The 27,746-nt window shown below is 43.5% G+C and overlaps 1 protein-coding gene across 1 annotated transcript; it reads left to right on the forward strand.

Annotated features, from left to right (window-relative positions):
* Window positions 1-1,771: 1,771 nt before the first annotated feature.
* On the forward strand, window positions 1,772-27,740 carry slc12a4 (solute carrier family 12 member 4). The gene is given in 26 exon segments (XM_027031283.2): window positions 1,772-2,176; window positions 10,416-10,501; window positions 10,504-10,515; window positions 10,959-11,090; window positions 13,060-13,206; window positions 14,557-14,611; window positions 14,878-15,008; window positions 15,213-15,454; window positions 15,919-16,133; window positions 16,971-16,982; window positions 16,985-17,134; window positions 17,311-17,409; window positions 17,628-17,685; window positions 17,849-18,023; window positions 19,390-19,508; window positions 22,285-22,383; window positions 22,630-22,749; window positions 22,944-23,048; window positions 23,371-23,539; window positions 23,933-24,128; window positions 24,229-24,398; window positions 24,662-24,793; window positions 24,933-25,040; window positions 25,289-25,476; window positions 26,534-26,667; window positions 26,814-27,740. Coding segments are annotated over 26 exon segments (3,285 nt in total). The 5' UTR covers window positions 1,772-2,037; the 3' UTR covers window positions 26,906-27,740.
* Window positions 27,741-27,746: the final 6 nt, after the last annotated feature.

Below are 27,746 nucleotides of genomic sequence, written 5' to 3' on the forward strand. Positions count from 1 at the left end.
GTATTTCTGCAAATGTGAAAAATCTCTTTAAAAAATGTACCATAATCTTTTTTCAACTACTTGACAGAGTAACATGTTCATTTATGAGATACAGAACTGTTTCCACAGATGAGATAATTTTGTTGCAGCTGGACTGACTGTTATTACAACATGTCCATGTAGTGCCGAAGACAAGCGACCATATAATGCTGTAGGTCTAAACATCTGAAAGGAATTACCTGTGCTTGCAGAGTTAAAGCTACACTGCTGCACATTCTATATTATAACAGGGAATGTATGATGCTTAAACTGAGATATTTAATAGACTGTCTTAGAATAAATCTGTTCACTGCATACAAATAAGACTGTTTCAGCACTGTTGTAATGTTCATGAATTAAACTGGATGGTTAGTCCCAATCAAAGTAAACCACACCTGTTCTGCTTCTGCTGCTACTGTCAACTATTAACTTGTTGAAATCTGTGTGTGTTTGTCAACTTGTTTCTTGGCAGGAATATTCAGGGGAAAGTTCAGTGTGATAAATGGGAGGAGCCAGCTTCCCTACCATTACGGAGCAGCAAGACCATTCTGCTTCTTTTCGGATTTTCACTCCAATGTCACAGATAGGCCTACGCCACCTCTTAGTGTGGATAAAACACCAGATTAAACAGATCTTTTGTTGAGATTACATCATCTTTGTTTAACAAAAAATAACCCACATGCATAGGCGCACAAAAGATGAGTGTGCCAACCCCCAAAAAGCAGAGTTGGTGCATCAGGATGAGAGACAGTATCCAAAAAGGTCATGTAATGTATACAAGCCAAAGCAACAGACGGCGCAAGGATGTGAAAGCAGGGTAGATGCTGAGAGCAGATGGTCCACATCTGCACTGTGGTTTACCATCACACTGAATTTAAAAGACCCGAAGAGAGCTGGTTAGGCCTAGTCTTGAACTAAACTGGAAGTCTTCAGTCTTCTGAAGTTCACACACACACACACACACACACACACACACACACACACACACACACACACACACACACACACACACACACACACACACAGTTACTCCAGTAATTGATGCTCCCATTTAAAGACATAAACGGGCCAGCCCCTCCATACATGATGATGGTCGTCAAAGCCAGATCTGTATCTTGAGTAGTTCAAACCTAAAGTACATCTCACACTTCAAGACCCATGATAGACAAGCATCAAGAATGTTCTCTGTCCTGGTTCCCAGAGAGTGTAACAAACTTCCACTGGCTATGAACTTCCAAACATCCTATGAAATTCATTCCACTGTTGAGCAATTGAAACTCTAGTACTTATTGTTTGGTATTGTTTGTTATTGCACTTATTGTCTGATATACAGCTTATACTTATTTTGAACTTCTAGGCATCATCACTGATTGCTGCATTTCATCAGTATTCTAGTTTAACAGTATTTTGAACTCTAATCTACTGTACTAGCTATACACTACATGAGTAGAAGTCTCTCTGGATATGAGCTTTTCCTAAATGCAGAAAATGTCGAATGGACAAAATGTCAGTGGAGACTCTCCAATGAAAATCCACACTATTCATGAGTAACTTACTCCACTGACTTCAGTGTTCCTGGAATTTACTCCCAACCAGCCAATGGGTGAACTTCACAGCTGGGGCTGACTAATCCCACCCACTTTCTTTTTGAGTGGCGTGTGAGTGTGAGAGAGCGTGTCAGTCTATTCTACCCATGTCATTGTTCCCTTTTCCTCTCAGCGTGTGTGAGTCATGTTTTTGGAAGCCCTGGAATAAGGAAGAAATTAGCTAGGACTGAACGGAGAGGGGTTAGTGAGAATCGGAGCAATGTGTCAGTCCCGCTTTGTTCCTGACAGACGGGGCAGGGCCAGGGGAACAGGGGGAGCGGAATATGCTAATGTGTTGCAAATGGGAGGAAGTGAGCAAAGAGCAGAGGAATGCGTTTGGACGTGGTGGAGTTGAGCCGAGAGTGCTTAGCCCGCCGTTGTCTGTGCAAAAAGAGAGACAGACCAGAGTGACTGCTGCTAAAGGGAAGCAAACATGCCCCACTTTACTGTGGTGCCTGTCGAGGACAACTCGCAGTCCCACTATGACAGCCTGGAGGGAATTAACTGGGTGGATTACAGAGACACGGGGCAGAGAGGATACCCTGGGCATGGGGATACAGTCAGCTCTGATGGTGAGTTTCAGACATGCTGAGCACTTATGAAACTCTTAAAACTCTTGATTTGGTGTCTACTTTCTAATCTGTTATTAAGTACTCATATGGGACTCTACTTTTGAGTTTGACAACTGGGAGTATCCGAGATTTTTTAAGAGTGTGGGACAGTTTAAGTGTAAGTTATAATAACCATAGTAACTCTCCGATCACGGGAGTTTTTTCTCCCTTTCTTTCTTTTTATTTATTTATTTTTTTGACAGCCGACTTTTCCAAGTCTTCCCAAACTCGTATCCCATTTGGGATTTTTGGGATTGTTCTATTTTTAGGGCAATGGGAAGATTTGGGATAAACCGTAGCAGCCATTTACGCTAGTGGGTTGCCGTGCCAGACAGGAGTGTGTTGACACAGTGAAAACAACTTCAGCGGGGGTGAGGACATGAGGTGTGAGGCAGGGTGGAGACAGGACTCAAACTTTCCCATACAAAAGATGGAGCTCTCTCACTCTACCTCCCCCTCCCGCTGCTGAGCTTGTCTTTCTTTTCTGGAGACAGCTGTGTGGGTTGGTCTCACGCCCTCTCCCTCTCTCTCTCGCTTTCCACCCCTCTGTTCTTCTCTCTCTCTCTCTCTCTCTGCTAGGGAAAACTGGGGAGGGGTTTAAGGAGGAGGTGGAAAACTCGGGTGTGCTAGCGCCGCATACGGCTTTAAGGTTTGCAGTTTGTAAGGCCAGCGCTGGCCGTAGGAAGCAGTGTGTGGCCCTACCTTCATGCCTGCCTTCCTTCACTGGGGTCTCTGCCACATCCAGGGTGCCTCTGCATGTGAAGCAAGCACTCACATGAGTTCAGCCTGACCAAGAGTCTCACGTGGGGGGGGCTTCACTACTGCAAGGCTTTCATACCACTGAAGTTTTGGTCTTTGCACTTTTTTTTTCAATTTCCTGATGCATTTTTAAAAAATAATAATTAAATGCCATGCGACAGAAAATCGTCTTTTTCAAATTATAACTGCCTTCCCACGCGCTTCACCGAATGAGCCCAGCAGGGCAAAGACAGACTCCAGAGTTTACTCCCAGTGCCTTATGGTAAAACCATTACCAGACCCTTCACTCCCATTGCAACCCCCGTTATTCTCCCATTATCCCATATGGGCATATCTCAGATCAGTTCTTTTGCAATGAGAAGCAACTTTCAGTGGGTATCAGGTGCAGTGGTGACTCAGTGGTTAAGGTACTTGACTAGTAATCAGAAGGTTGCCACTGTTGGGCCCCTGAGCAAAAGATGTATTCAGACATAATTGTAAGTCGCTTTGGATAAAAGTATTGGCTTGCGCCACTGGGATCAGTGACTCTGAGTTTATGTGCTAGCAGAATTACACACAAAATGTATGTTGAGTTTTCTTCATGTGGTGGAGGAAGGGGGGTAGAAGAGAGAGATGAAAGAGAAAAACACTAGAACATCGACACTTTGTTTGTAGAGTGTTATGTATGTGTATAAGCACGTTTGTCTCACGGGCAATGAGAGGCCCAATGTGTGTAAAGCTTTGGTTTGAAATGTTCCGGTGTGCGCCTGTGTCTGTGCTGGTGGCCACAGCAGCCTGGCCTAGCGTTGCAGTGGACTAGGGGGTGGGCACAGTGCTAACCTTGTTCCAGTGTGAACTGAGCACACAGCAGGATACAGGTACACACTGCACATATTGTGTAGCACGGGACCTGCAGTGGAAGCGCTAGAGCACTGGTGCTCATGCCTGTACACACCTCAGTAAGTGTGTGTGTGTGTGTGTGTGTGTGTGTGTGTGTGTCTGTCTGATTTACCTGTGTATTTACATATGAATCTGTGCCACTTAAGATCACTTAAGGTCTTAATGAACACATTTCTGAATGAAATCAGATTCCTGAGTTTTACAGAGAAGTAACAACACCAGCCCCGTAAACAGTCTGCTGTGTACTGCACAGTCAGCAGTCACCAAGGAAAGATAAACACATACCAGGTAAGAAAGAGGGATGATGAGAGAGTGAGTGTGAGTGTGAGAGTGAGTGTGTGTGTGCGCTTATTTGGAAAACTAGGCAGTGGGCAGCTGTTCACTGAAGGACTAAAGTTGTTGGTCGTACCTTTAGCTCAAAACACATGCAGTGAAGAGGCAGTAACATGTGACTGGTAATCTCGTAGAGTTAAATTGGACAATTAGTTATTACTATTTTCAACATGACACATGAACAAATGACACACGAATGGCACTCGTATGGCATTTCTCTGACAGGAATTTCAACTCTTTGTGTGTGGTTAGCATCGAGTGTAATTTTCAGAGTGAGAAAGAAAAAAAAAAACCCTGTAAACTTTGCCAATAGGCTCCATGTCCCAGGAGTTGCTGAGGCATTCGAATGTTGTTTCAGACACAGCGAGAAAGGTCATCTGACACAGGGAAAAAAAAAACCCCACCCAAACAACTCTCTGCTGTTCTGGAGTGCGAGCTCCGTGCCAGAAGGAATGTGTGTTTTCACCTCCCTTCAGCCTGCCACAGTGGTCCCTCTCTCTGAAAGAGGGACATTATTAGTTTCTGCTGAGAGACAGCTGTCTCCTCACCTGCAGAGCACCTTGCTGTCTCACTGCCTCCTAATAAGGAGTGGACCAGGGCCTGTGAGCTTGTCCTAAAGCACTCCTTAATCCCCACGAACCCCCTGCCCTCGTCCGGTCAAGAATGCCCGTGTCTACACCTAACCCTTACTGCACATAGAGAGACGCAGTAATATTAATATCAGGTGCATTGGTCTCAAGACTTACTGTCAGAGTTGAGTTTGCCTTTGTTTGAAGTGTTGCTTTCAGCTGTACCTAATGATGTGAAATTGGCTTGTTGTACTGATCGTTTGTGATACACTGTGATGTAAGAGAGGCTCTAAGGATTCTTTAATGCTAAACCAGGCCGTGTTTACCAGTGCAAGGCCTCTCATGTCACTGTTAAACCCCCTTTGTGCAATTTCAACTACAGGGATGCAAAATAGGACTTCAGTGCCTCATATCTCTACAATATATGCCATGGGAACATCAAACCACTCAAACATTTTAAGGCGATATGTGTTGTTATACCTGGGAAAATCAGAGTTTCCAGCATCCACAGTCACATTCTATCCCTAACAACACACACGCATGCACACACAGAAAGAGAGAGAGAGAGAGAGATCCCTGATGCATTATCCCTTACCACTTCAAAGGCCATGCACAGGTTTCTCTCGCAGCAGGCTGGCATTCCTTGCTTAATTCAACTGTACTTTCCCATTACAGTCTTATTATCAGTCAGGAGTTGGAGAGACACAGCACGAATACAGGTATCAAGCGCCCGGCCACCCGTGCTGGGAGGTCACGGGGGGGTCATGACTTGGACAGGCTTTAGGGAAGCATCTGGAAGGCAGGCGTCCTCCAGATCTGTGCTGTGTTGTGATGCTGCAGAGGAAGCGGGTCACATGACGGGTCTGTTGCCTGGCTGCTTTCCTCCTAACAAGACCCTACAAAACCCTTATTGTGACCGCATGTCCCCTGTGAACTGTTTGCTACAACTTCACGCTTGGAAATGCAGTTGCTATCAGATCAGCTGAGATCGTGGGGCTGCATATTAGAACAGGAGGTCCTGGCTACGCTCATGAAAGGAAGTCAGGTTCCTGAGCTTTACGTGCTATATAATGTTGTCTAGCTACACCAAACTAATCTTTACGACTCTTCATTTATCTCAGTAAAGTTAGGAAGTTACACAGCAACCAAGATCCTGTATGCTGCTCACTGTATAACTGTGATTAACAAAAATGTGATTTCAAATTTCAGCAAATATAATTAGCCTGTTAGTGTACAAATAACCATATAAAGTAGTTTCCTGTGCTATATCAGATTAATTTGATATTCACAAGAGAAACTATTACTAACAATATATGAAATAAAAATGGCTATACGGACAGCTTCACCGAATACTTTTTTAACTTTTGTAAATATAACAGATAATCTTCTCAGAAAAATATGTCACGGGAAAATTACATTTTTGTGAACAGCATTTGGAAACCACTTAATGCGAGAGGAATCGCTGTCATCTCCTGTCAGAACCTGCAGTTGTTCCATTTGACTCACCTGTGCCACGCAAGCCGAGGTTGCTCTGTGATGGTGTCTGTGTCCCACCTGCTGAGGAGCAGAGGGGGTTAAACCTCCACCTGTCAGGGGGCAGTTTAGGGGCCACCGTAGCTACAGAACACAGACGTCTGCTTTGGTCAGATGTGTGCAGCATTCTAAACATCAAGAAATAATAATCCGTACTTAGCTTTGTGATTATACTAAAACGCTAGATCCTACTGCACGTAAACACACACATACGCACACACCCCCCCCCCATGTTCATTATCATGATGATTATGTCAAACAGTCCAGAGCACCACCAAAACAGGAATCTTAGCCAACAAACCTCAGTGAGTAATCACCCTACACAGTATGATCTGCCCTTAATGAAATCTTTAAAAATCCATTAAATGAGAACTTTGGGCAATAGGATTTCAGACTTAAGCTCTTAACATGGTGGTCAAATGTTTTCTGCAGTTAATCAGCTTTAGTTTTTTAACACACACACACACACACACACACACACACACACACACACACACACACACACACACACACAGAGAGACACACACAAAGGAGTTTTAGCCCCCTGTGTGCAAAGATAATTATAGATGAATTATGAGTGAAGACAGAACACACAAACATTTTAATGTTGACACACAAACTCATAATACATGTTGTCTTGTTCACATAAAATGCACTGTGAATCTTTTCATAGAGCCTTTACTAACATTACACCAGTTTTGTTTTCTTTGCATAATGTCTGGGGATGTGAGCATTGCCTTTTACTCAGTAGGCAGAAAAAGCACAATTCCTATTTTCAGCATAGTGAGACATTCCTTTGAGAGGATGATGGGAACATGGTAGCACACGCACGTGTACGGAGCAGGGCCTACAGCTGTATGCCACGTGTTTCCTTCTCCTAAGATAAACGCCCACTGCATATACACACACACACATAAAAACACAGAGCAGATAAGTGTTAAGCCTGCACTGGGTCTACTCTGTGCGGTAAGAACAAAAGCTTAGCTTTGTTCCTTGGCTTTGATTTCCAAAGCTGTGTGGAATGTTTTGCACAGACTTGTTTTATGTGTTCAGACTTGTCATCTCAGTGTGTTCTTTTCTCTCCTGCAGCTCACCATCTTAAATTACTCCTAGACTTTAATCCCTGTAATGAGACTCACAGAGAGTTCACGCCCGGAATACCTGTCAAACTATTTTCACTAGAGGTCTACTCCGGGCATTCTAGCATCACAAAAGAGACATGTTAACAGGACCTTGGATGTTTGACAGGAACTACGCTTGAAAACATAAACCAAGGTCACTAAATACAAAGTCAAGCTGATAGCAATAATGTAAATTTAGTATTGCTCTAAACTACACATACTGGCAGTACTGATGTAAATAATATTTCTGTTGTGTCACTAGACACTAGGGGGCAGCATTATACCAAATTTCACATGTATTCTCTTTCCACAAGTGGCCGTTGGAGCTGAATGGAGGAAAATAGCAAAATACAAACAAACAACAAAAGCAATAAACCACATTCACTCCCAAACACACACACGCACACGCACACACTTCTAAAAATAAATAAGTTCCATTCTTTAATTTTGCATCATTAACAATGAAATGGTCTCTATATTCTCAAAGAAAATTATTATTCCACCTGTCTCTCTCTCTAATACGAACACACACACACACACACACAAACAGTTGTAACCCAAATTTGTGTGTAAGTCTAACTGACTGTAAATATTTGTGACACATCCATGCAGATGTGAGGGTGTGTGAGATGTCATTTTTTATGTTTTAACTTTCCATCTCAATTATGCATGTATGTGTTCGTAGGGATCTGATTAAACACATCCAGATTCTCTGTGTGTGTGACAGTTTATACTTAATGTTTCTGTTGCTGCATGTGTCTTGACAAAGTATGTGACTGCACGATGGGGGGGGATGGGGGTTACCACATTCTTTGTGTGTGTGTGAGTATATGTGTGTGTGTGTGTGTGTGTGTGTGTGTGTGTGTTTTCCTTCTTTTTTTTTTATTATTATTTGAGTATTGGACCAGCTCTTTCTCTGTCTCAGTGTGAGTTAGAGGTGGACTAAACCTCATAGCTTTGCTTACACTCCATCACCCAGTGAGACATGTTCATCAGCAGTGGTGCTAACGCTAACTCTAATACTAACAACAATGGTGAGCTAACACAAGACAAAGGTGAGTGGAAATTTGCCTACAGTATGCAGAATGGGAGTGAGCTGGAGGTGCATATCCACACCCAAGTCACTCGCTTGTGAGGTGTTCGGAACACAAAATGCTTGGTTCAGATTTAGTGCTTTTATCAGGGTCTGGGCATGTCCCAGGTACCGGGTCAAATGGGACAGTCAACCTCTGGGACACATCAGACCTCAGAGAGGGTCAGACTCTGGGACACATCAGATAGCAGTTCTGACCTCAGTGTCGGTAGCCTGCTGACAAATAAAGGGAAGATGGGTCACCGGTATTGAGTTTGTTATCGGGAGTTAATTTGGCCCGGGAGGTTTTATATTTTCAGTAGTGCTGGAGATTCCCAAGTTGAGAAGAGACAACACCTAAAGAGAGATATCATTTGTTTATGAGAAATTACGCACGTCATATTCTGGAGAACATTTTAATTACGGAAAACTGATTTTGGGGAATTCACTGTAGAGGAATGCAGCACGTGTCCTGATTATACACTGTAAAGATGAACTGAAAGGTATGGTGATGTAATATCAGTGGCTCATATACACATCCGCACAATCATCCTATTTCTAGGACATAATTACTTTAAATGCAACAATGTCTGTAATATGTTTAGTGGTGAGCTGTTTACTTTAGAGTTAAAGATAATTTAAAGATTAAAGATCCGTTGTTGGGAAATTATTATTTTGAACAAAACACAGAGGACATTACAAAAACAAGCAATCAAGTAGATCTGGATTTACTGGGGAAAAAAAACGTACTGAGAAAGCATGGGAACTGGAAAAGAGGAAAAGAAAGAAAGAATGAAGAAAAACAAACAAATGTTCTTTATTGGTTGAATTGTATTTGAAAATGCTGTTATTATTACAGGCTTCTGAGGGCTTTGTCTTCCTGAAATAAAGCAGAGACTAATGATCCTGTTGTTCTGGACATCAAACCATTCATTACATTTTTGTAATGTCTTCACTGAGGTTATAATTTGGCTAGGAGACTGCTTTATTATGCGTAAACAACCCAATTATAAGCTTTCTGCAAGCAAATAGCAGATACTTTGCAAAGTATGACTAAGATGGTGTGTCCGAGCAAATTTCCTTCTGAACTCGTGTCATGGTCTGGAGACACAAGATCAGGGAGCGAATGCGTTTGCCCAGCACAAAGAACAGTTAGATGATATCCATGCTCATACACACCGCATTCATTTATTTGGAAGGTCAACCTCAGTAACCTTAATGTTTTAAACCATTTGCCCAGTACACATGATAATGTAAACTGGTGTTGTTTGTTAATTGTTTATAATAATAAAGACAATATGTGCCATTATAGATTAGATGGAGGTTTGACTTTTTCTCTCTCCATCTGTCACTGTAAAGCGACCTTGATTCTGTGAAAGGCAGTATACAAATTAAACTTAATAATAATAAAAATAATATGTTTAGCAGCCATTTATGCAGAATCCCAGATCATTCAGAAAAAGTTCACAAATTTTCCTTCATGGATTATTCTTTGTGACACTTTTATACGTCGCTCTGGATAAGAGAGTCTGCTAAATGTAAATGTGTTTCCACATACATTCCTCTGCACGTCTGAAATAATCAGGTTTAATAGCACCAGCTGATTTTAGGTATGCTGCCGTTTTTCTGTGTGCTTACAGTATGGTTCATGCTTAAGGTCACGTGGGAATGTTGCCATACTGTCTGCTCTTATACATTGTGTGTGATATGTTGTTAGTAGTGCACAGGCTTCACACTGTTGTAATATATAGTGAACACAAGCTAGGGTTGTTTTTTTAAGTATGTTTCTCATTGGGAGTTGCACTGGAATATGTAGGGTCTTTAAGTGCACTTCGTTAGAAATGAACAGATACACAGGGCCGCCAGTGGTGATGCAATGCACTTGCACTCATTTTATTCTCGTCTTCTCCTCATCATCTCCCTCTCTCTTGGAGGCCATGGGAACCATAAAGAAGACAGTCCCTTCCTCAACAGTACAGACGTGTCTGCAAAGAGGAACGAACTACTACGACAAGAACTTGGGCCTTGTTTGAGGTAGGTGAGATGGGGAGAATTTTTAGGAGGTAGATTTTTTTTTTTTCTAGAACCTTCAGTTGAAACAACGTTGCAGTGTGCAGTGTGCGTTGAATATGTACATATGTGTGTTCTAAAGTGACCATCCAGTGCACAATCGTTTCTATTTAAGATTAAGAAAACAAAACGTTTCTACTTTATCCAACATCCAACGTGTGTGAGAGTGTGAGTGTGTGTGTGAGTGTGTGTGTGAGTGTGTGTGTGAGTGTGTGTGTGAGTGTGTGTGTGAGTGTGTGTGTGAGTGGTGTGTGTGAGTGTGAGTGTGTGTGTGTGTGTGTGTGTGTGTGTGTGTGTGTGTGTGTGTGTGTGTGTGTGTGTGTGTGTGTGTGTGTGTGTATTTTGGAGGGAGGTTCACTTACCCCTGCACTGTAAACGATCTCTCTGTTGTGGATCTCATCCGGCAGGAGGAGCTGGACATTCGACCAAAGGTCTCTTCCTTCCTCAGTCGTCTGGTCAACTACACAAATATCTCCCAGGGAGCGAAGGAGCACGAGGAGGCAGAGAGTGCAGAGGCTTCCAAGAAGAAACCACCCAAGGTTCACAGCCCAGACACAACAGAACATCTCACACAACTAAAATGTACTTACACATAACTGCAAAGCAGAACTCTAGCACATAGTATTGAAATTTAAAGGTATGAAAAATTATGTCCAGTTACGCTAACGTGAAATAATAATTTAACAGTTGAACATCTTATAAGACGTTTATGACAAGCAGTAAATGCCGTGGACCTACTAAACATTATTTCTAAAGTGCTCAACTCATTAACTGTCCTTTCACTCAACATCAGTCTTATATATATTTAGTCAAGTCTCAGGTTGCAACCAAAGGAAGTGGACTGATAACCAGTAGGCTAATTAGCATAGCAGTCAGTGTATTATCTATTTAACAGGAACTCCATTGCATTGAAAACCATACATTCACTATTCTAATGTGACTACTAGCAGACCAGTCTATTGCTGTCACTTTGCCAGGTGATTACCTGCTTCCAATACAATTTTGTCCAAACTGAAACTTGCTGTTACGTGGTAGAGACTGTAGGAGGGACTATCTCCTCAGAAACCCCACCCACATTTGTTAGTGCATGCCCCCTCTCTCTTAATACAGGGCTCAAACACAATATACACTATACTGCCAAAAGTATTCAATCACCCATCCAAATAATTAAATTCAGGTGTTCCAATCACTTCCATGGCCACAGGTGTATAAAACCAAGCACCTAGGCATGCAGGCTGCTTCTACAAGCATTTGTGAAAGGATGGGTCACTTTCAGGAGCTCAGTGAATTCCGGCATGGTATTGTGATAGGATGCCACCTGTGCAACAAGTCCAGTTTTGATATTTCCTCACTATTAAATATTCCACAGTCAACTGTGGACAGTGCATATAGAGCTTCATGGAATGGGTTTCCATGGCCGAGCAGCTGCATCCAGGCCTTACATCACCAAGCAATGCAAAGCGTTGGATGCAGTGGTGTAAAGCACACCGCCACTGGACTCTTGAGAAGTGGAGACGTGTTCTCTGGCGTGACAAATCACGCATCTCCGTCTGGTAATCTGATAGACGAGTCTGGATTTGTTGGTTGCCAGTAGAACGGTGCTTGTCTGATTGCATTGTGCCAAGTATAAAGTTTGGTGAGGGGTGGTTATGGTGTGTGGTTGTTTTTCATAAGTTGGGCTCGGCTCCTTAGTTCCAGTAAAGGAACTGCTAATGCTCAGCACACCAAGATGTTTTGGACAATTTCATGCTCCCAACTTTGTGGGAACATTTTGGTGATGCCCCCTTCCTGTTCCAACATGACAGGAAGGTCCATAAAGCAAGGTCCATAAAGACATGGATGAGTGAGGTTTGTGTGGAAGAACTTGACTGGCCTGCACAGAGTCCAGAACTCGACCCGAAAGAACACTTGTGGGATGAATTAGAGCAGAGACTGTGAGCCAGGCCTTCTTGTCCAACATCAGTGTCTGACCTCACAAATGTGCTTCTGGGAGAATAGTCAAACATTCCCATAAACACACTCCTAAACCTTGTGGAAAGCCTTCCCAAAAGAGTTTAAGTTCCTATAGCTGCAAAGGGTGGGCCAACATAATATTAAACACCATGGATTCAGATTGAGATGTCACTCAAGTTCATATGTGTTCAGATGAGCGAATACTTTTGGCAATATAGTGTACGTACACGGGTAAAAACTAGTTAATAGCGTACTACAGGTTTAGTTTAGTGGCCATTACGTTTTGTGATGAATTTTTGAAATTTTATAAGGTAAAGAAATTTAAATGGTTTGTGTAACAAATGGTCAAAAAATACAAGAACACATTAATCCCGGTTGATAACTAGTTATCCATAATCACTTCCGCTAACGTCCAGTTGTGCAGCCACTAGAGGGCGTCAGACACTTCCCCCCCCATTGAGATTGAGACTGATTTAAGTTAAACAGCATCATCTGGGAAAAACATGGACTAGTCTCACTTATGCTCCCTGTCTGTGCTCTCTTTCATTTCTGCAGTCTCCAAATATGGGGACACTGATGGGAGTTTACCTGCCGTGTTTGCAGAATATATTCGGCGTTATCCTTTTCTTACGTCTCACCTGGATTGTAGGTACAGCCGGAGTAGTGCAGTCCTTCCTCATTGTCCTGATGTGCTGCTCTTGTGTGAGTTGATACACACACACACACACACACACACACACACACACACACACACACACACACACACACACACACACACACACACACACACACACAAGCATACTAAGGAGCCTTGTAGGGGAGCTAATGGATGTGTGAATATCTGTACATGTACATACATGGCTATCTACACATATGCAGGTAAGACGTGTTGATAAAACTATTATATAAAAAAAAAATTGCAGAATGATATGAACATTTGCAAACAACAACCTCTACACAGTTGTGCAAATAAGCATAAGTTACAGAGAAGTCAATTGAGCACTGTAAGGGAGTTTGTGGGTTATTTATCACATTTTCATCTTTCAGCATTTAGCTGATGCTTCTATTCAAATTATGACTGAATACAACTTGAACAATTGAGAGTTAAGGGATTTGTTCAGGGATTGAACAGTGGCAAGTTGGTGGAGGGGCTTGAACTGGCAACCTTCTGATTACTAGGCAAGTACCTTCACCACTGAGACACCACTGTCCCCTTGCCCTGGTCTTATAGATGTGCTGAATATCTGCTATATGCAGACAACAAACACACAACACCCCAAAGTCTAGAACCTAAGGTGGACCTGCTTAAAAACAGCCTGTCAGAGATGCACCTAGACAAAGGTTTGGGCTGCTGTGGTAAAAACTGACAAGAACAGTCTGTAAACCAACATAAAACAAAAGCATCACGACTCTGATTTGCCCCTTTTACAAGACAAAGTTTAGAAGTCTCCACACTACAGTCACCGGCTGTGTTACAAATAGCCTACTACATCATACTCAGGCACAGATTGGGCCCCAAATCAGTATCCCTATGCAACCAAAATACATTTTTTCAGTACACGAAAGATACCCAGATGACACAATACTTCTACCAAGTATTCCAGCACAGTACACAACTGTGGTGTACTGCATCCCATCATGCAGCATTGCCAGAAAATCTTTCTGAAATGGGTGGAAACTTCATACAATCACGCGACCCCATATTATGGTTTGCGTATGCCACATACTGGATAATATACTGCATACTACTACAGGGACTAGTATCCAGCATCCAGTATATACTGATTGTATGTAGTATGTAGTAGACTATTTCAAACACGGCCACTGTTCTATGGTCTCCCATGCCAGCGTTTTCCAGTCAAAGCCTCAGGGACCCTGGACGGTCTACATTTTGCTCTCTTCTGGCTCCTAATACATGCCTGATGGCCCCTGAGGTCTGGACTGGGATGCATTTAAAGCATTTATGAAAACCTTATGTCTGCAGATGTAATAGGTATTTGCTGAAGTCTAAAAGACTGGGAACCTCTAAACAACTTTCATACTGTCTTGCAGACAATGCTCACTGCGATATCGATGAGTGCTATTGCAACCAACGGTGTTGTACCAGGTAACAACATGACTAATCTTGTTTGTTCTAATAGTATCTTTTTCTGGAATTCATATCAAGTTTGGCAAGATTTTCTCTTTCATTAGTGGGGCAAGTTAGAACAAACTCTTACATATAAATGTAATTTAATAATTAATATTTCCATAGCCAGTGAAATACTCTCTGTGTGTGCGGTGCGTGTGTGTGTGCGCGCGTGTGTGCGTGTGCGGTGTATGCGGTGTGTGCATGTGTGTGTGTGTGTGTGTGTGTGTGCGTGCATATTGCAGCTGGTGGGGCATACTTTATGATATCTCGCTCCCTGGGGCCTGAGTTTGGAGGCGCAGTGGGACTTTGTTTCTACCTGGGCACAACCTTTGCTGCTGCCATGTATATCCTGGGTGCCATCGAAATACTACTGGTGAGCCAGACGCACCCCATCCCCACAAAACACTAAACACAGAATTAACAAGTGATTTATAAGTAAGTTGACATATGATCAATATGATATGTAAACAAGTTGTTAATCACAGTGGTTTCTTGTGCACGCAACCCTGACGTTTGCCCTGAGCGGGAGTATTTTATAGTTAGAACTGTTCAACAGACGTATGTTGCCTCTCCACAGAAATACCTGGTGCCACAGGCAGCCATATTTCAGGCCACTGACATCCACGTGGTGAACGGCGCTATGCTGAACAACATGCGAGTGTACGGCAGCTTGTGCCTCGGCCTCATGGCCGTGGTAGTCTTCGTGGGGGTGAAGTACGTTAACCGCTTTGCCTCGCTCTTCCTAGCCTGCGTCATCGTCTCTATAGTTTCCATCTACGCCGGCGCAGCCAAGTCCATCTTCCACCCTCCGGAGTTTCCGTAAGTCCCAGCACATTCGCTGTCCAAACAGGACACAGTTGGATTTCATTGGGAATATTTATGGATATGTCCATAGAAAGCTGTGAAAGTCTGTCCTAAAGTAAGCAGCTAGCTGGGATCGTTTTGAACCAACCCAAGGTGCCAAAAGAGCAGCTCTGGGACTGCAGCCAGTCATTAATGTTCTTATTTATGGCATTTGGCTAGTGCGCCTTTCCAGAGCGACTTACCAAAGTGTCTTATTGTCTCCACAGCAAAGTGGAGACAATAAGCTGTAGAACAAAAGCTGTAGAACAAAATGCAATATCAGTTTTCTCAAAGCATTTAAGCATCTACTTGCTTAATGGTTGCACGTTTCCTTCAGAGTAAAAGCACCAATGCCTTTGTCCTGGACCCCAAAGAGCTCCATTGTGCCGCTCATGATAATGTTTGGTTCACCTCCACCTCCTGTCACTTGCGCTTCCCAGGATCTGCATGTTGGGGAACCGGACACTGGCATGGGACCTTTTCGATGTGTGTGCGAAGACGGTCGTCACGGAAAACCAAACTTTGCCCAGCAAGCTGCGGATGAAATTCTGCAGCTCAGAGAATGCCAGCAGCTCCCACTGTGATGAATACTTTGTCCAGAACAACGTGACAGAGATTCAGGGAATTCCTGGGCTTGCCAGCGGAATTATTCGAGGTAGATGAGTCTCCGCGCACTGTGGTATGAACACTTGTGGTATGTGGTCACAAAGCAGCTTGTGCAGACGAGCACTTCCCTGTCTGCTATCAGACTATTAAACTCACTTCCATTCCCAAACATCTATAAAACAGCAAAGTTATTGTAAATGTATTTTTGTATTATTCTACTGGATTAACAAATGTTAGTTGTGCTAAGGTTTGCTGGTTGTGTGTAAATGTTGTGATGGTGGAAAGCAGAGAAGGAGATGCCATTGCAGTTGTGGAGTCTTTATTCTCCACGATAAGTTGTGCGAGAGAACACAACTGTAGAAAGAACAGTGAGAAAACTAGCTGGCAGTCAGCATGATGTAGGCGCACCCTGGACAGGCCAGAAATCAGCACTGACCTGAATTAAGGAGAGAACAAAACAAACAAAAACAAAACAAAAAGCAGGACAGGTATGTGTGTGTGTGTATGTATGTGTGTGTGTATGTCAGTTTGTCCCTCCTGATGGGTGCCTCGCGCACTGTGAGAGCTGACTGATGATGGGTCAAGGTATTTTCAGAAGGGTATGTAATGTAATGTATATGAGTCCCCTTAGCTAATAAAAGAGGTATTCTGAGGTATTATCAATAGCTCCAACACTCCATTCCAATCCAATCCAACACTCTGTTATAGACTTTAACTTATAAAATGACTGTTATTTTCATTAGTAATTAAAATAACACAAATTGTTTAATTATGTTTAAATGCAAGCTACATAAATGACAAAGTACTGAAATGTCCTTAATCCTTTCTCTCTGAGCTCCTGACTGTTCATATGTGATTTTTTTCAACCTGAGTGTGTTTGTTACAGAGAATATGTGGGGGATTATTTGGAAAAGGGTCAGATTCTGGAGAAGGCCCATCTGAAGTCTGTGGATGTGCATGGCTCCATGGAGTCCTTTGGCTTGTACGTGTCTGCAGACATGGCTACCTCCTTCACCCTCCTTGTAGGAATCTTCTTTCCTTCAGCCACAGGTAAAAAGAGACAGGTGCTTGTTCAAAAAACAACACGCCTTTTAAAATGAAAGTGGAAACTTGGTCAGTTCTGGGACTTGCCTTTCTGTGTCTTGAACTGCTTCCTCTCTCACCTGTCTCCTTCACCTCTTCTCTCTCTCTCTCTCTCTCTCTGCTCTTTCTATGTCTCTTCTTAGGTATTATGGCTGGATCCAATAGATCAGGAGACCTGAAGGATGCTCAGAGGTCCATCCCTGTAGGCACCATACTGGCCATTCTGACCACCTCGCTAGTCTGTATCCTCAGCAACAGTAACATGAACACTGTTTACTGACACCTTTCTTTGTTATTAATACGGTGTTGAACCTTGTGCTGAATAGTAAATGACACATACGTTATTAAATGGTTGAAGGTGTGAAGTTTCAGCTTGACCCAGTATTACGCGGTGCTGAGAACAGGCCACACGACTCCAAGCATGCAGACCCTGACTGTGTTCCTAAACTGCTGTTGTCAGATTTTAGTTCTGTGGTCCTGTTCGGGGCCTGTATTGAGGGAGTGGTTCTTAGAGACAAGTAAGTTAGGACCTGCGCTATTTGTCCAGATACTGTTTAGAACATCACAATGAAATTTGAGTTTATATGTTATTGAATGCTTTTTGCGAATGACTGTGTGTGTGTGTGTGTGTGTGTGTGTGTGTGTGTGTGTGTGTGTGTGTGTGTGTGTGTGTGTGTGTAGGTTTGGAGATGCAGTCAGGCAAAACTTGGTTGTTGGCACTCTCTCTTGGCCCTCTCCGTGGGTCATTGTGATTGGCTCATTCTTCTCCACAGTGGGGGCAGGTCTTCAGTCTCTTACTGGAGCTCCCCGCCTCCTGCAGGCCATTGCTAAGGACAACATCATTCCATTCCTCAGAGTAAGAACCCTGTCTCCAAGAATCAACGGTGCATTTCAGCTCAAATATTTAAAACTGCTGTAAGAATCAGCAGTACATTTCAGCTCAAATATTTAAAACTGCTATAAAAATCAACAGTGCATTTCAGCTCAAATATTTAAAACTGCTGTAAGAATCAACAGTGCATTTCAGCTCAAATATTTAAAACTGCTATAAGAATCAACAGTGCATTTCAGCTCATATCTTTAAAACTGCTGTAAGAATCAACAGTGCATTTCAGCTCATCTTTAAAATTGCTTTAAGAATCAACAGTGCATTTCAGCTCATATCTTTAAAATTGCTGTAAGAATCAACAATGCATTTCAGCTCTAAATATTTAAAACTGCTGTAAGAATCAACAGTGCATTTCAGCTCAAATATTTCAAACTGCTGTAAGAATCAACAATGCATTTCAGCTCAAATATTTCAAACTGCTGTAAGAATCAACAATGCATTTCAGTTCTAAATATTTCAAACTGCTGTAAGAATCAACAATGCATTTAAGCTCAAATATTTAAAACTGCTGCAAGAATCAACAATGCATTTCAGCTCATATTTAAAACTGCTGCAAGAATCAACGGTGCATTTCAGCTCATATCTTTAAAACTGCTGTAAGAATCAACGGTGCATTTCAGCTCATATCTTTAAAACAGCTGTAAGAATCAACAATGCATTTAAGCTCACATATTTAAAACTGCTTTAAGGATCAACAGTGCATTTCAGCTCATATCTTTAAAACTGCTGTAAGAATCAACAGTGCATTTCAGCTAACTTCTTTAAACTGCTGTAAGTGATATTTAATGTTATCGCTAACTTCTGCCAGACTGAAGTAGTCTACACTTCAATCCACATTTTTCCTTCAAATGTCTTTCCCAAGCCCCTTACTTAGCATGTGCATGTGCTTCCCATGGACGTACAAAATAATCAGGAATGTCAGGAAAAAGAGTAACATCCTTTATAACCAGACTGTTTTACATTTTTTTAGATGGGGACCAACACCTTAGTGACCCCTGTCATACTGTAAAGACAACTGAGCTGAAGCTAAACATGCTTACATCAGCTTGTTCAAGCCTAAACTGGCACAGTTCAAGCTGCACTACTGCTTCATTACGGCTGTTAAAGAAATAATCAGTTTTTCCGGGCTTTACACATCCTGGAAGTATATCATTTGAATCTGCGTGAGAGCATGTGTGCGTTGTTTATATCTGGTAAGCTTCAGTCGAGTCAGACAGATTTGTATGCCAGTATGTAAAGTATGGTTTTCTGGATAAGAACATCTGTGTGTGTCTGTGTGTCTGTGTGTGTCTGTGTGTGTCTGTGTGTGTGTGTGTGTGTTTTAACCCTTTAGGTGTTTGGGCACGGGAAAGCGAATGGAGAGCCCACATGGGCCCTGCTCCTGACGGCACTCATAGCAGAGTTGGGCATTCTCATCGCCTCCCTGGACATGGTGGCCCCCATTCTCTCCATGTGAGGACATGACGAAAACACAGTGCAGGAAATGCATACGAGCTCATGCGCAAAATCACAGCGTCATGCGAACACAAATTTGCATGCAAAACCTCAGGAACATGTGAACAAAATGAGAATAAGACATGAGAATGTACACACATATAAAACTAGAGAGTCACCTGAACAAGCATACACATGCAAAACAGAACCAAACGTACACGGGCAAGGGAAGTTTGCATACACAGCGGCTTCGTATAAGCCATGGAAAAATAATAAAGTAATAAAATAATACAAATGACATCCCGAGATCTATCAGCTCAAAAAATAATTTATACCAGAAAATATAAATAAAATATTACAAATATATTACAAATAAGAATATGTACAAATCAATTAAAATAAAGTTAAAATGAACTAAAGTTCATTTATAGAAATAACATGAAAAATTAGACATAAAACCTGATTTAAAATAAATATAATAAATAAAATATATAAAGTATATAAAATCAAATAAAATATATAAAAAATAAATGAGAATAAAAATAAAATAAACAAATAAAGCATTAAAATAAATAAAAATATATTGTAGTGCATAAAAGTCCTGCAGTGCTACAGGATGTGCGGGAACAGTGTTTAAGCTGAGACCACAGCCTGGCCAAAGAAAAACGGCTTTAGTTTAGCTTTAACCTCAGCAGTGGCGGGGTTCTTCCAACATCTTCTGACAACTGGTTCCATTTAGAAGCGCCATAACTAAACGCTGTAAAAATCATAATAGCTAAACGCTGCCTCTCCATGATGAGTCTGTAGCTTAGGCAGGACTAACTGAGTCATTCCTAATGATCTGAGGGTTCAGAACAGGTAGTAACCCTACAGTGTGTCATATAGCTATACTGGTCCTACGCCATTACAGCTTCACATCAGGCCCTGCTAACTCTCATCATCCCAACAACCACAACACTGCGAGCACTTCTCAGTGCTTAGCTGTTCTCACGGGTCAGCTCCTCTCAGGGCTCCGCTGTTCTCACGGGTCGGCTCCTCTCAGGGCTCAGCTGTTCTCACGGGTCGGCTCCTCTCAGGGCTCCGCTGTTCTCACGGGTCAGCTCCTCTCAGGGCTCAGCTGTTCTCACGGGTCGGCTCCTCTCAGGGCTCAGCTGTTCTCACGGGTCGGCTCCTCTCAGGGCTCAGCTGTTCTCACGGGTCGGCTCCTCTCAGGGCTCAGCTGTTCTCACGGGCCGGCTCCTCTCAGGGCTCCGCTGTTCTCACGGGTCGGCTCCTCTCAGGGCTCCGCTGTTCTCACGGGTCGGCTCCTCTCAGGGCTCCGCTGTTCTCACGGGTCGGCTCCTCTCAGGGCTCCGCTGTTCTCACGGGTCGGCTCCTCTCAGGGCTCCGCTGTTCTCACGGGTCGGCTCCTCTCAGGGCTCCGCTGTTCTCACGGGTCGGCTCCTCTCAGGGCTCAGCTGTTCTCACGGGTCGGCTCCTCTCAGGGCTCAGCTGTTCTCACGGGTCGGCTCCTCTCAGGGCTCAGCTGTTCTCACGGGTCGGCTCCTCTCAGGGCTCAGCTGTTCTCACGGGTCGGCTCCTCTCAGGGCTCAGCTGTTCTCACGGGTCGGCTCCTCTCAGGGCTCAGCTGTTCTCACGGGTCGGCTCCTCTCAGGGCTCAGCTGTTCTCACGGGCCGGCTCCTCTCAGGGCTCAGCTGTTCTCACGGGCCGGCTCCTCTCAGGGCTCAGCTGTTCTCACGGGCCGGCTCCTCTCAGGGCTCAGCTGTTCTCACGGGCCGGCTCCTCTCAGGGCTCAGCTGTTCTCACGGGCCGGCTCCTCTCAGGGCTCAGCTGTTCTCACGGGCCGGCTCCTCTCAGGGCTCAGCTGTTCTCACGGGCCGGCTCCTCTCAGGGCTCAGCTGTTCTCACGGGCCGGCTCCTCTCAGGGCTCAGCTGTTCTCACGGGCCGGCTCCTCTCAGGGCTCAGCTGTTCTCACGGGCCGGCTCCTCTCAGGGCTCAGCTGTTCTCACGGGCCGGCTCCTCTCAGGGCTCAGCTGTTCTCAGGGCTCGGCTCCTCTCAGGGCTCAGCTGTTCTCAGGGCTCAGCTGTTCTTCATCTGTGTTTTGTTATATTAAGCCCTCGACACCTCCAGAAGGCTCAACAGTGAGGTCTGGTGTCCCAGCCTCTCCCCCTCCCCAAAGTTCTCTTTTAAACCAAGCACTGCCACTAGCAGACACAACCCTTAAAATCCTTACTACTGTCCTACTACTGATCTCAGGGCAGCATTTCATACCACAGACCACACCAGGAACTTTCGGGAACAGTCCTAAATAATGGCGCAGAGACCCAGGTCTCTGCACACATACTGGAACTTGCTCATGTGGCCATTCATGTTCAGATGGTTAAAAAGGTTAAGGGATAAAAGCCTGTGTGTGTGTGTGTGTGTGTGTGTGTGTGTATGTATGTGTGTGTGTGTGTGTGTATGTGTGTGTGTGTGTGTGTATGTGTGTGTATGTGTGTGTATGTGTGTGTATGTGTGTGTGTGTGTGTGTGTGTGTGTGTGTGTGTGTGTGTGTGTGTGTGTGTGTGTGTGTGTGGATTGTATCTTTGCATTTGTATTCTAGATTTTGTGCATAATTTTCTAAAATGTGCTCTTTTAAAAGTGAAATAATCAATTTTCAGTTTCTGCAGTAGGCAAAGATACCGTAATCTCACCAGTCATCTCTGATGCTGTAATCTAACCAGCTCTGTTCTCTCTTTTTTCCCCCTTATTCTTCATGGTTTTTACACTTCTCATTTTGTATTCCTTACAGGTTTTTCTTGATGTGCTACCTGTTTGTAAATTTGGCGTGTGCTGTACAAACTCTTTTACGAACCCCAAACTGGAGGCCAAGGTTTAAGTACTACCACTGGTACGTGTGGGTGGGTGTGGGTGGGTGTGTGAGGGCGTCACCGTAATCAGTGCTTGAGCTGTGGTTCTCGTCCTTACATCTTTGAAGTGAGCTCACAAAGGTGAAGGTTTGAAGGTAGTCGTCAATTGTTTTACGAGGCGTGAGGCAGAGAAGAGTCAGTCACTGCTCGTAAACACTTAAGTATTTTGCAGTGTGTCTGTTGGAGGCACTCTGCTCCATCCTGACAGCTGTATGTCTGTCTTCCAGGGCTCTGTCGTTCCTGGGCATGAGTATGTGTCTGGCCCTCATGTTCATCTCGTCCTGGTATTATGCCATTGTAGCGATGGGAATCGCTGGAATGATCTATAAATACATTGAGTACCAGGGGTGAGTGATGATCCTGTTTCCATTAGCAACATGAAAGAACATCCTTATGTTCCAGCTTTATGTAGTCTTTCTGCCTTTCTCTCTCTCTCCTCCCTCATTCTCACTCCTTCTCTCTCCCTCCCTCTCTGCCTCCATCTCCCTCCCTCGCTATCTCCCTCTCCCTTTCTACCTCTCTCTCTCTCTCTCCGATTCAGAGCAGAGAAGGAATGGGGTGATGGGATACGGGGTCTGTCTCTCAGTGCTGCTCGATATTCCCTCCTTCGTTTGGAAGCTGGACCTCCGCACACCAAAAACTGGAGGTTTGCCTTCCCACTCGCACAAGCAAAGGCCAAGCCCGCCTTGTACTCCTCAATACATCATTTTCTTTATTTCATCTTCTTCCCCATAGCACAGAATTTGTGGTGTAAGTTCAGTTACCAAATTGCCAGTTTTTAGCTACTGTTTTAATCAGGATGCATTTGAAAGCAACTGCACATATAGAGTGCTTTTTGGAATAAAGTTTGTTGGTTGCTTGGTTGCATCTGTGTCCTGCTCATCTGAAGCCAATCATACTTCGTTATTTTAAAGCCCAAGTGCACCACTGTACTGAACTGTGCTGTTACTGAATGTTTTGATTTGTAGGCCTCAGGTGCTTGTCCTCCTGAAGCTGGATGAAGACCTGCATGTGAAGTATCCCAGAATGCTCAGCTTTGCCTCACAGCTGAAGGCTGGAAAGGGGCTCACGATTGTGGGCTCAGTAATACAGGGCAACTTCCTGGACAGCTATGGGGAGGCACAAGCATCCGAGCAGGTGCCAACTTCACGGTGGTGCCAAGGCTGAGTTCTCAAAGCTCGTAACCGTGGCAAACACTTTGATACTCAAAGTTAAGATCAACTGACTTTAGACTCCAGACTCAGTGCTATTCATCTGTGTGGCAAACAGCTTACAGATGAACTTTCAATGGCTAAAGTCTCAAAACAGACATCTAGCTGATGCTTTTATCCAAAGCCACTTACAAGTCTGACTGAACACAACTTGAGTAATTGAGGGGTTCAGGAACCCAACAGCAGCAACTTGGCAGCAGTGGGACTTAAACCAGCAGCCCTCTGATTGCTAGTCGAGTACCTTCACCACTGACCTACCACTACATCATCTGGCCCTTGTATTAAATGGTTGTGTTGTGCCTTTTTAAAATTTTCCTAGGCGATTAAGAACATGATGGAGATTGAGAGAGTGAAAGGCTTCTGCCAGGTGGTGGTGGCGGCCAAGGTGAGAGAGGGCATCGCCCACCTCATCCAGTCGTGCGGCTTGGGGGGCATGAAGCACAACACAGTGGTGATGGGCTGGCCTTATGGATGGAGACAGAGCGAGGACCCTCGAGCGTGGAAGACCTTCATCAGTGAGTATCCTACCTTCACTCACGACCGAGAGTATAAGAAACGATTTTGTGAGTCAGTCCGATTTCAGGCTTCTGAACGGTGGTTCCTTCGGCTCACCAGACACGGTGCGCTGCACGACCGCCGCTCACCTGGCTCTGATGGTGCCAAAGAACGTGTCCTTCTACCCCGGCAACCATGAACGCTTTGCCGACGGTCACATTGACGTGTGGTGGATCGTCCATGACGGAGGCATGCTGATGCTTCTCCCCTTTCTCCTAAAGCAGCACAAGGTTCGCCGTCACCCCTAATTCTGTCCGTCTGAACTCTGTAGCCTTGGGTGTAGGTACTGAGGGGATTAGAATATTATAGTCTTCACCGTAATCTTGAGCAGATTTCTTTTGGCTAGGTCATTTGATGTCATCACCCAAGAGGCATTCATTGTTTGTAGCGTTTGAGTTTCATCTATAAATTTCTGTTAGAAAATGTAGATGCTCTGTAAATGTGCTTTCAAAAGTGAGTTCTGTCTGAGTCTCCTGATCTCTGTATTGTCCAGGTCTGGCGTAAATGTAAAATGCGGATTTTCACGGTTGCCCAGATGGATGATAACAGTATACAGATGAAGAAGGATCTGGCAACCTTTTTATATCAGCTCCGACTAGAGGCCGAGGTGGAAGTGGTGGAAATGGTGTGTGAAACAACAAATCAATTAATCAAACCAGTTTCAGTTAAAACTTGTTTAAACATGTTTAAATATTTCAGCAGACTCTGGAAGTTCTCACCTGCGACTTGCCTGTAAGATGACAGTGGTGTTTTCCTGATTGTAGCACGATAGCGACATCTCTGCATACACGTATGAGAGAACACTGATGATGGAGCAGAGGTCGCAGATGTTGAGGCAGATGAGGTTGTCCACCACCGAGAGGAACAGAGAGGTGTGTGTGTGTGTACCATCTGCTCAGTGTCTGATTACATCCTACAGCAGTCTCCTCACTCACACCTAAACATTCAACGAACTTCTACAGGTCATGTGAATAGTTACTGCATCCAAATTTGGGGTCATAAACCAGAAGCATGTATAGCAAACAGCCTAAAAGGAAAAATGTAATTATGTGGTGGGGCTGACTAACCAAGCTTAGTAATAATGTACACACATCATGCATCTCTTGACTGGTACTCGTAGGCCCAGTTAGTAAAGGACAGACACTCCTTGGTCCGGATGGAAAGTTTGTACTCAGATGAGGAGGAGGAAACCCTCGATATCGTGCCTGAGAAGATCCAGATGACATGGACCAAGGACAAGCTGGATGCGGAGAGGAGGACCCGAAACAACGCTCCAGAAAACTTCCGAGAACTTATTAGCATTAAACCGTGAGTACGGGCAAAGAAACAGGCCAGTCAGGCTCATCTGGAACGAAAGGAATAAAGACTATTGAAGCTGTCAAATCAGACACCTGAAAAACTGACATGCTAACAGTATTATCATCTCATCAGTTTAGCGTCTCTGAGCCTGTTGACCGAGAGTGAATCTGTCTGTACGTGCACCGAATCCTGGAGGGATATTGGTGTATTTTAGCCTGATTAGCTGAGCTGTGCACTTCTCTTCTGCACACAATCAACGTTGCTGTAAAGTAGAATTAATTTAACATGATATTGTATAATATAATTTTGACTGTGCATGTAAATTAAAAAGAAGCATATCGACTACATAACTGAAGATACAAAAGAAGCTCACACAAAAACTGTTTTGAGTTCAGGAGAATATCTGTAGAGTCCATCTTTTTTACACATCAGAATAGGCTGACAGATATCATAAATCCAGAAAGTATATATACATGAGAATACCAGATAGTATGAATTTGGTGTGTGAATGACTGAAAAAAATCTGTGTTTTCCAACACATACCAGTCAGGACAAAGGTCAGGACTTTCACTCATCAGTGTGTGTGTTTTAAACACACACTGTCATCCATCTGTCAAGCGCCCTTGAGTCTGAGAAAGGAGTTATATAAATGGAAATAATAATAATAATAATTTATGGAAATAAAAAATTTGCCTTCTTTTTATATTTCATAATCCAAAGGTTCCATCATGCCTAAAACATATGTGAGAATCACGGGAGACTACTAGATCCTGTACATCTAGCATTCATTTAGTTCAGTGGAAATACTGGAGGAGATTAACTAGAAGGTTGTGAGTCTTAGACAAACTGAAGTGCATCTGTCTAAAATATTGGTTTATCGGGTCTCTCCTGTCATTGTTTTAATCAACTTCAAGGTCTCGAGTCGTCTGAAGTAAGCAAGGAGTGGATACCAGTCTTCATGGAATGTAGCGTAACATTTAGGATGGTATGCAGGAGATAATGACAATAAGTGGGAAATGTCTTTGTTTTATTCTTTTAATGCTGTTGGCGTTTTTGTGTGTCTCAGAGATCAGTCCAACGTGCGACGGATGCACACAGCAGTGAAACTCAACGAGGTTATCGTGAACAGGTCCCACGATGCCAGGCTCGTTCTCCTGAACATGCCTGGACCTCCACGCAACCCTGAGGGCGATGAAAATTGTATCCTACGCTTGCATGTCTGAAAGGCCGTGCTGTTAGCAGGGCAAGAATGAAGAGTGCTGTCAGAGTCGTTTCGAAAGTTGAGCCCAGCCAAGTCCACACTTTGCTGAGTCTGGATCCTGTCTTCCCTAACATATGCTGTTCAGATATGGAGTTCCTGGAAGTGTTGACCGAAGGGCTAGAGAGAGTATTACTTGTGAGGGGTGGAGGTCGTGAGGTCATTACCATATACTCATGAAAGGTCACCAGGTCACCACGTGGACCAAAGGAATCAAGCTTGCCGCTAAATACTGTATTAGATGACATGACCTAAATATGAATCTAGATATCATATATCTATAGATTTTTAAAAGTAAGGTTTCTATGCAGATTTGCATGTATCATAAGATACATTTATTTCTTTTAATAGACAAAATGTAGTTTGGGACTTAAACTGTTATCATTGCATGAAGAGGACACACTGGGTCTAATGCAAGAACCAGTTTTGCAAGCAGAATAATTCAAAATTGTTCATACAAATGAGAACTTCCACCATCAGTTTTTTTCATATTTGGATTTTGTCTTAGAACAAAGTTTGAGTCGTACAAATCATGTACAGTCCAGCTATTATATATCTCTACTGCAGTTTACTGTAGAGATATTCAAGATTGTAGCAAGTCACAGTTTCCAAAGAAACAGTCCGTTTTGGACAGAGGTCCTTCATCAGCTGCGCAAGCAAAGTGCTTGAAAGAACGTCTGTCCAATACATTCTGTTTCTATAAAAACTCATGTTCTTCAACACAATTTGGAATATTTCTACATCTCTTAGTACAGTACACTGCGGTTACTCAGCTTGAATCTTCTTTGGAGATGGGGAGAGGGTTCTTTGTACAGCTGCTGACGGACCTTTGTCCAAAACGTTGTTTCTCTGGGCCTTGTGTACTTTAAGTGTTAAATATAACTCTCTTTTATAGAGATGTTTATATATTACACTACATGTATGCACTACACTATGGAGATTTCAGACAGAGATCCTTCATCATTTGTGCAAGCAAAGTGCCTAGAAGGAGGAACAAGATTATACACACACACACACACAC

Source organism: Electrophorus electricus, chromosome 21, assembly GCF_013358815.1.
Source record: "Electrophorus electricus isolate fEleEle1 chromosome 21, fEleEle1.pri, whole genome shotgun sequence".
NCBI classification, from domain to species: domain Eukaryota; kingdom Metazoa; phylum Chordata; class Actinopteri; order Gymnotiformes; family Gymnotidae; genus Electrophorus; species Electrophorus electricus.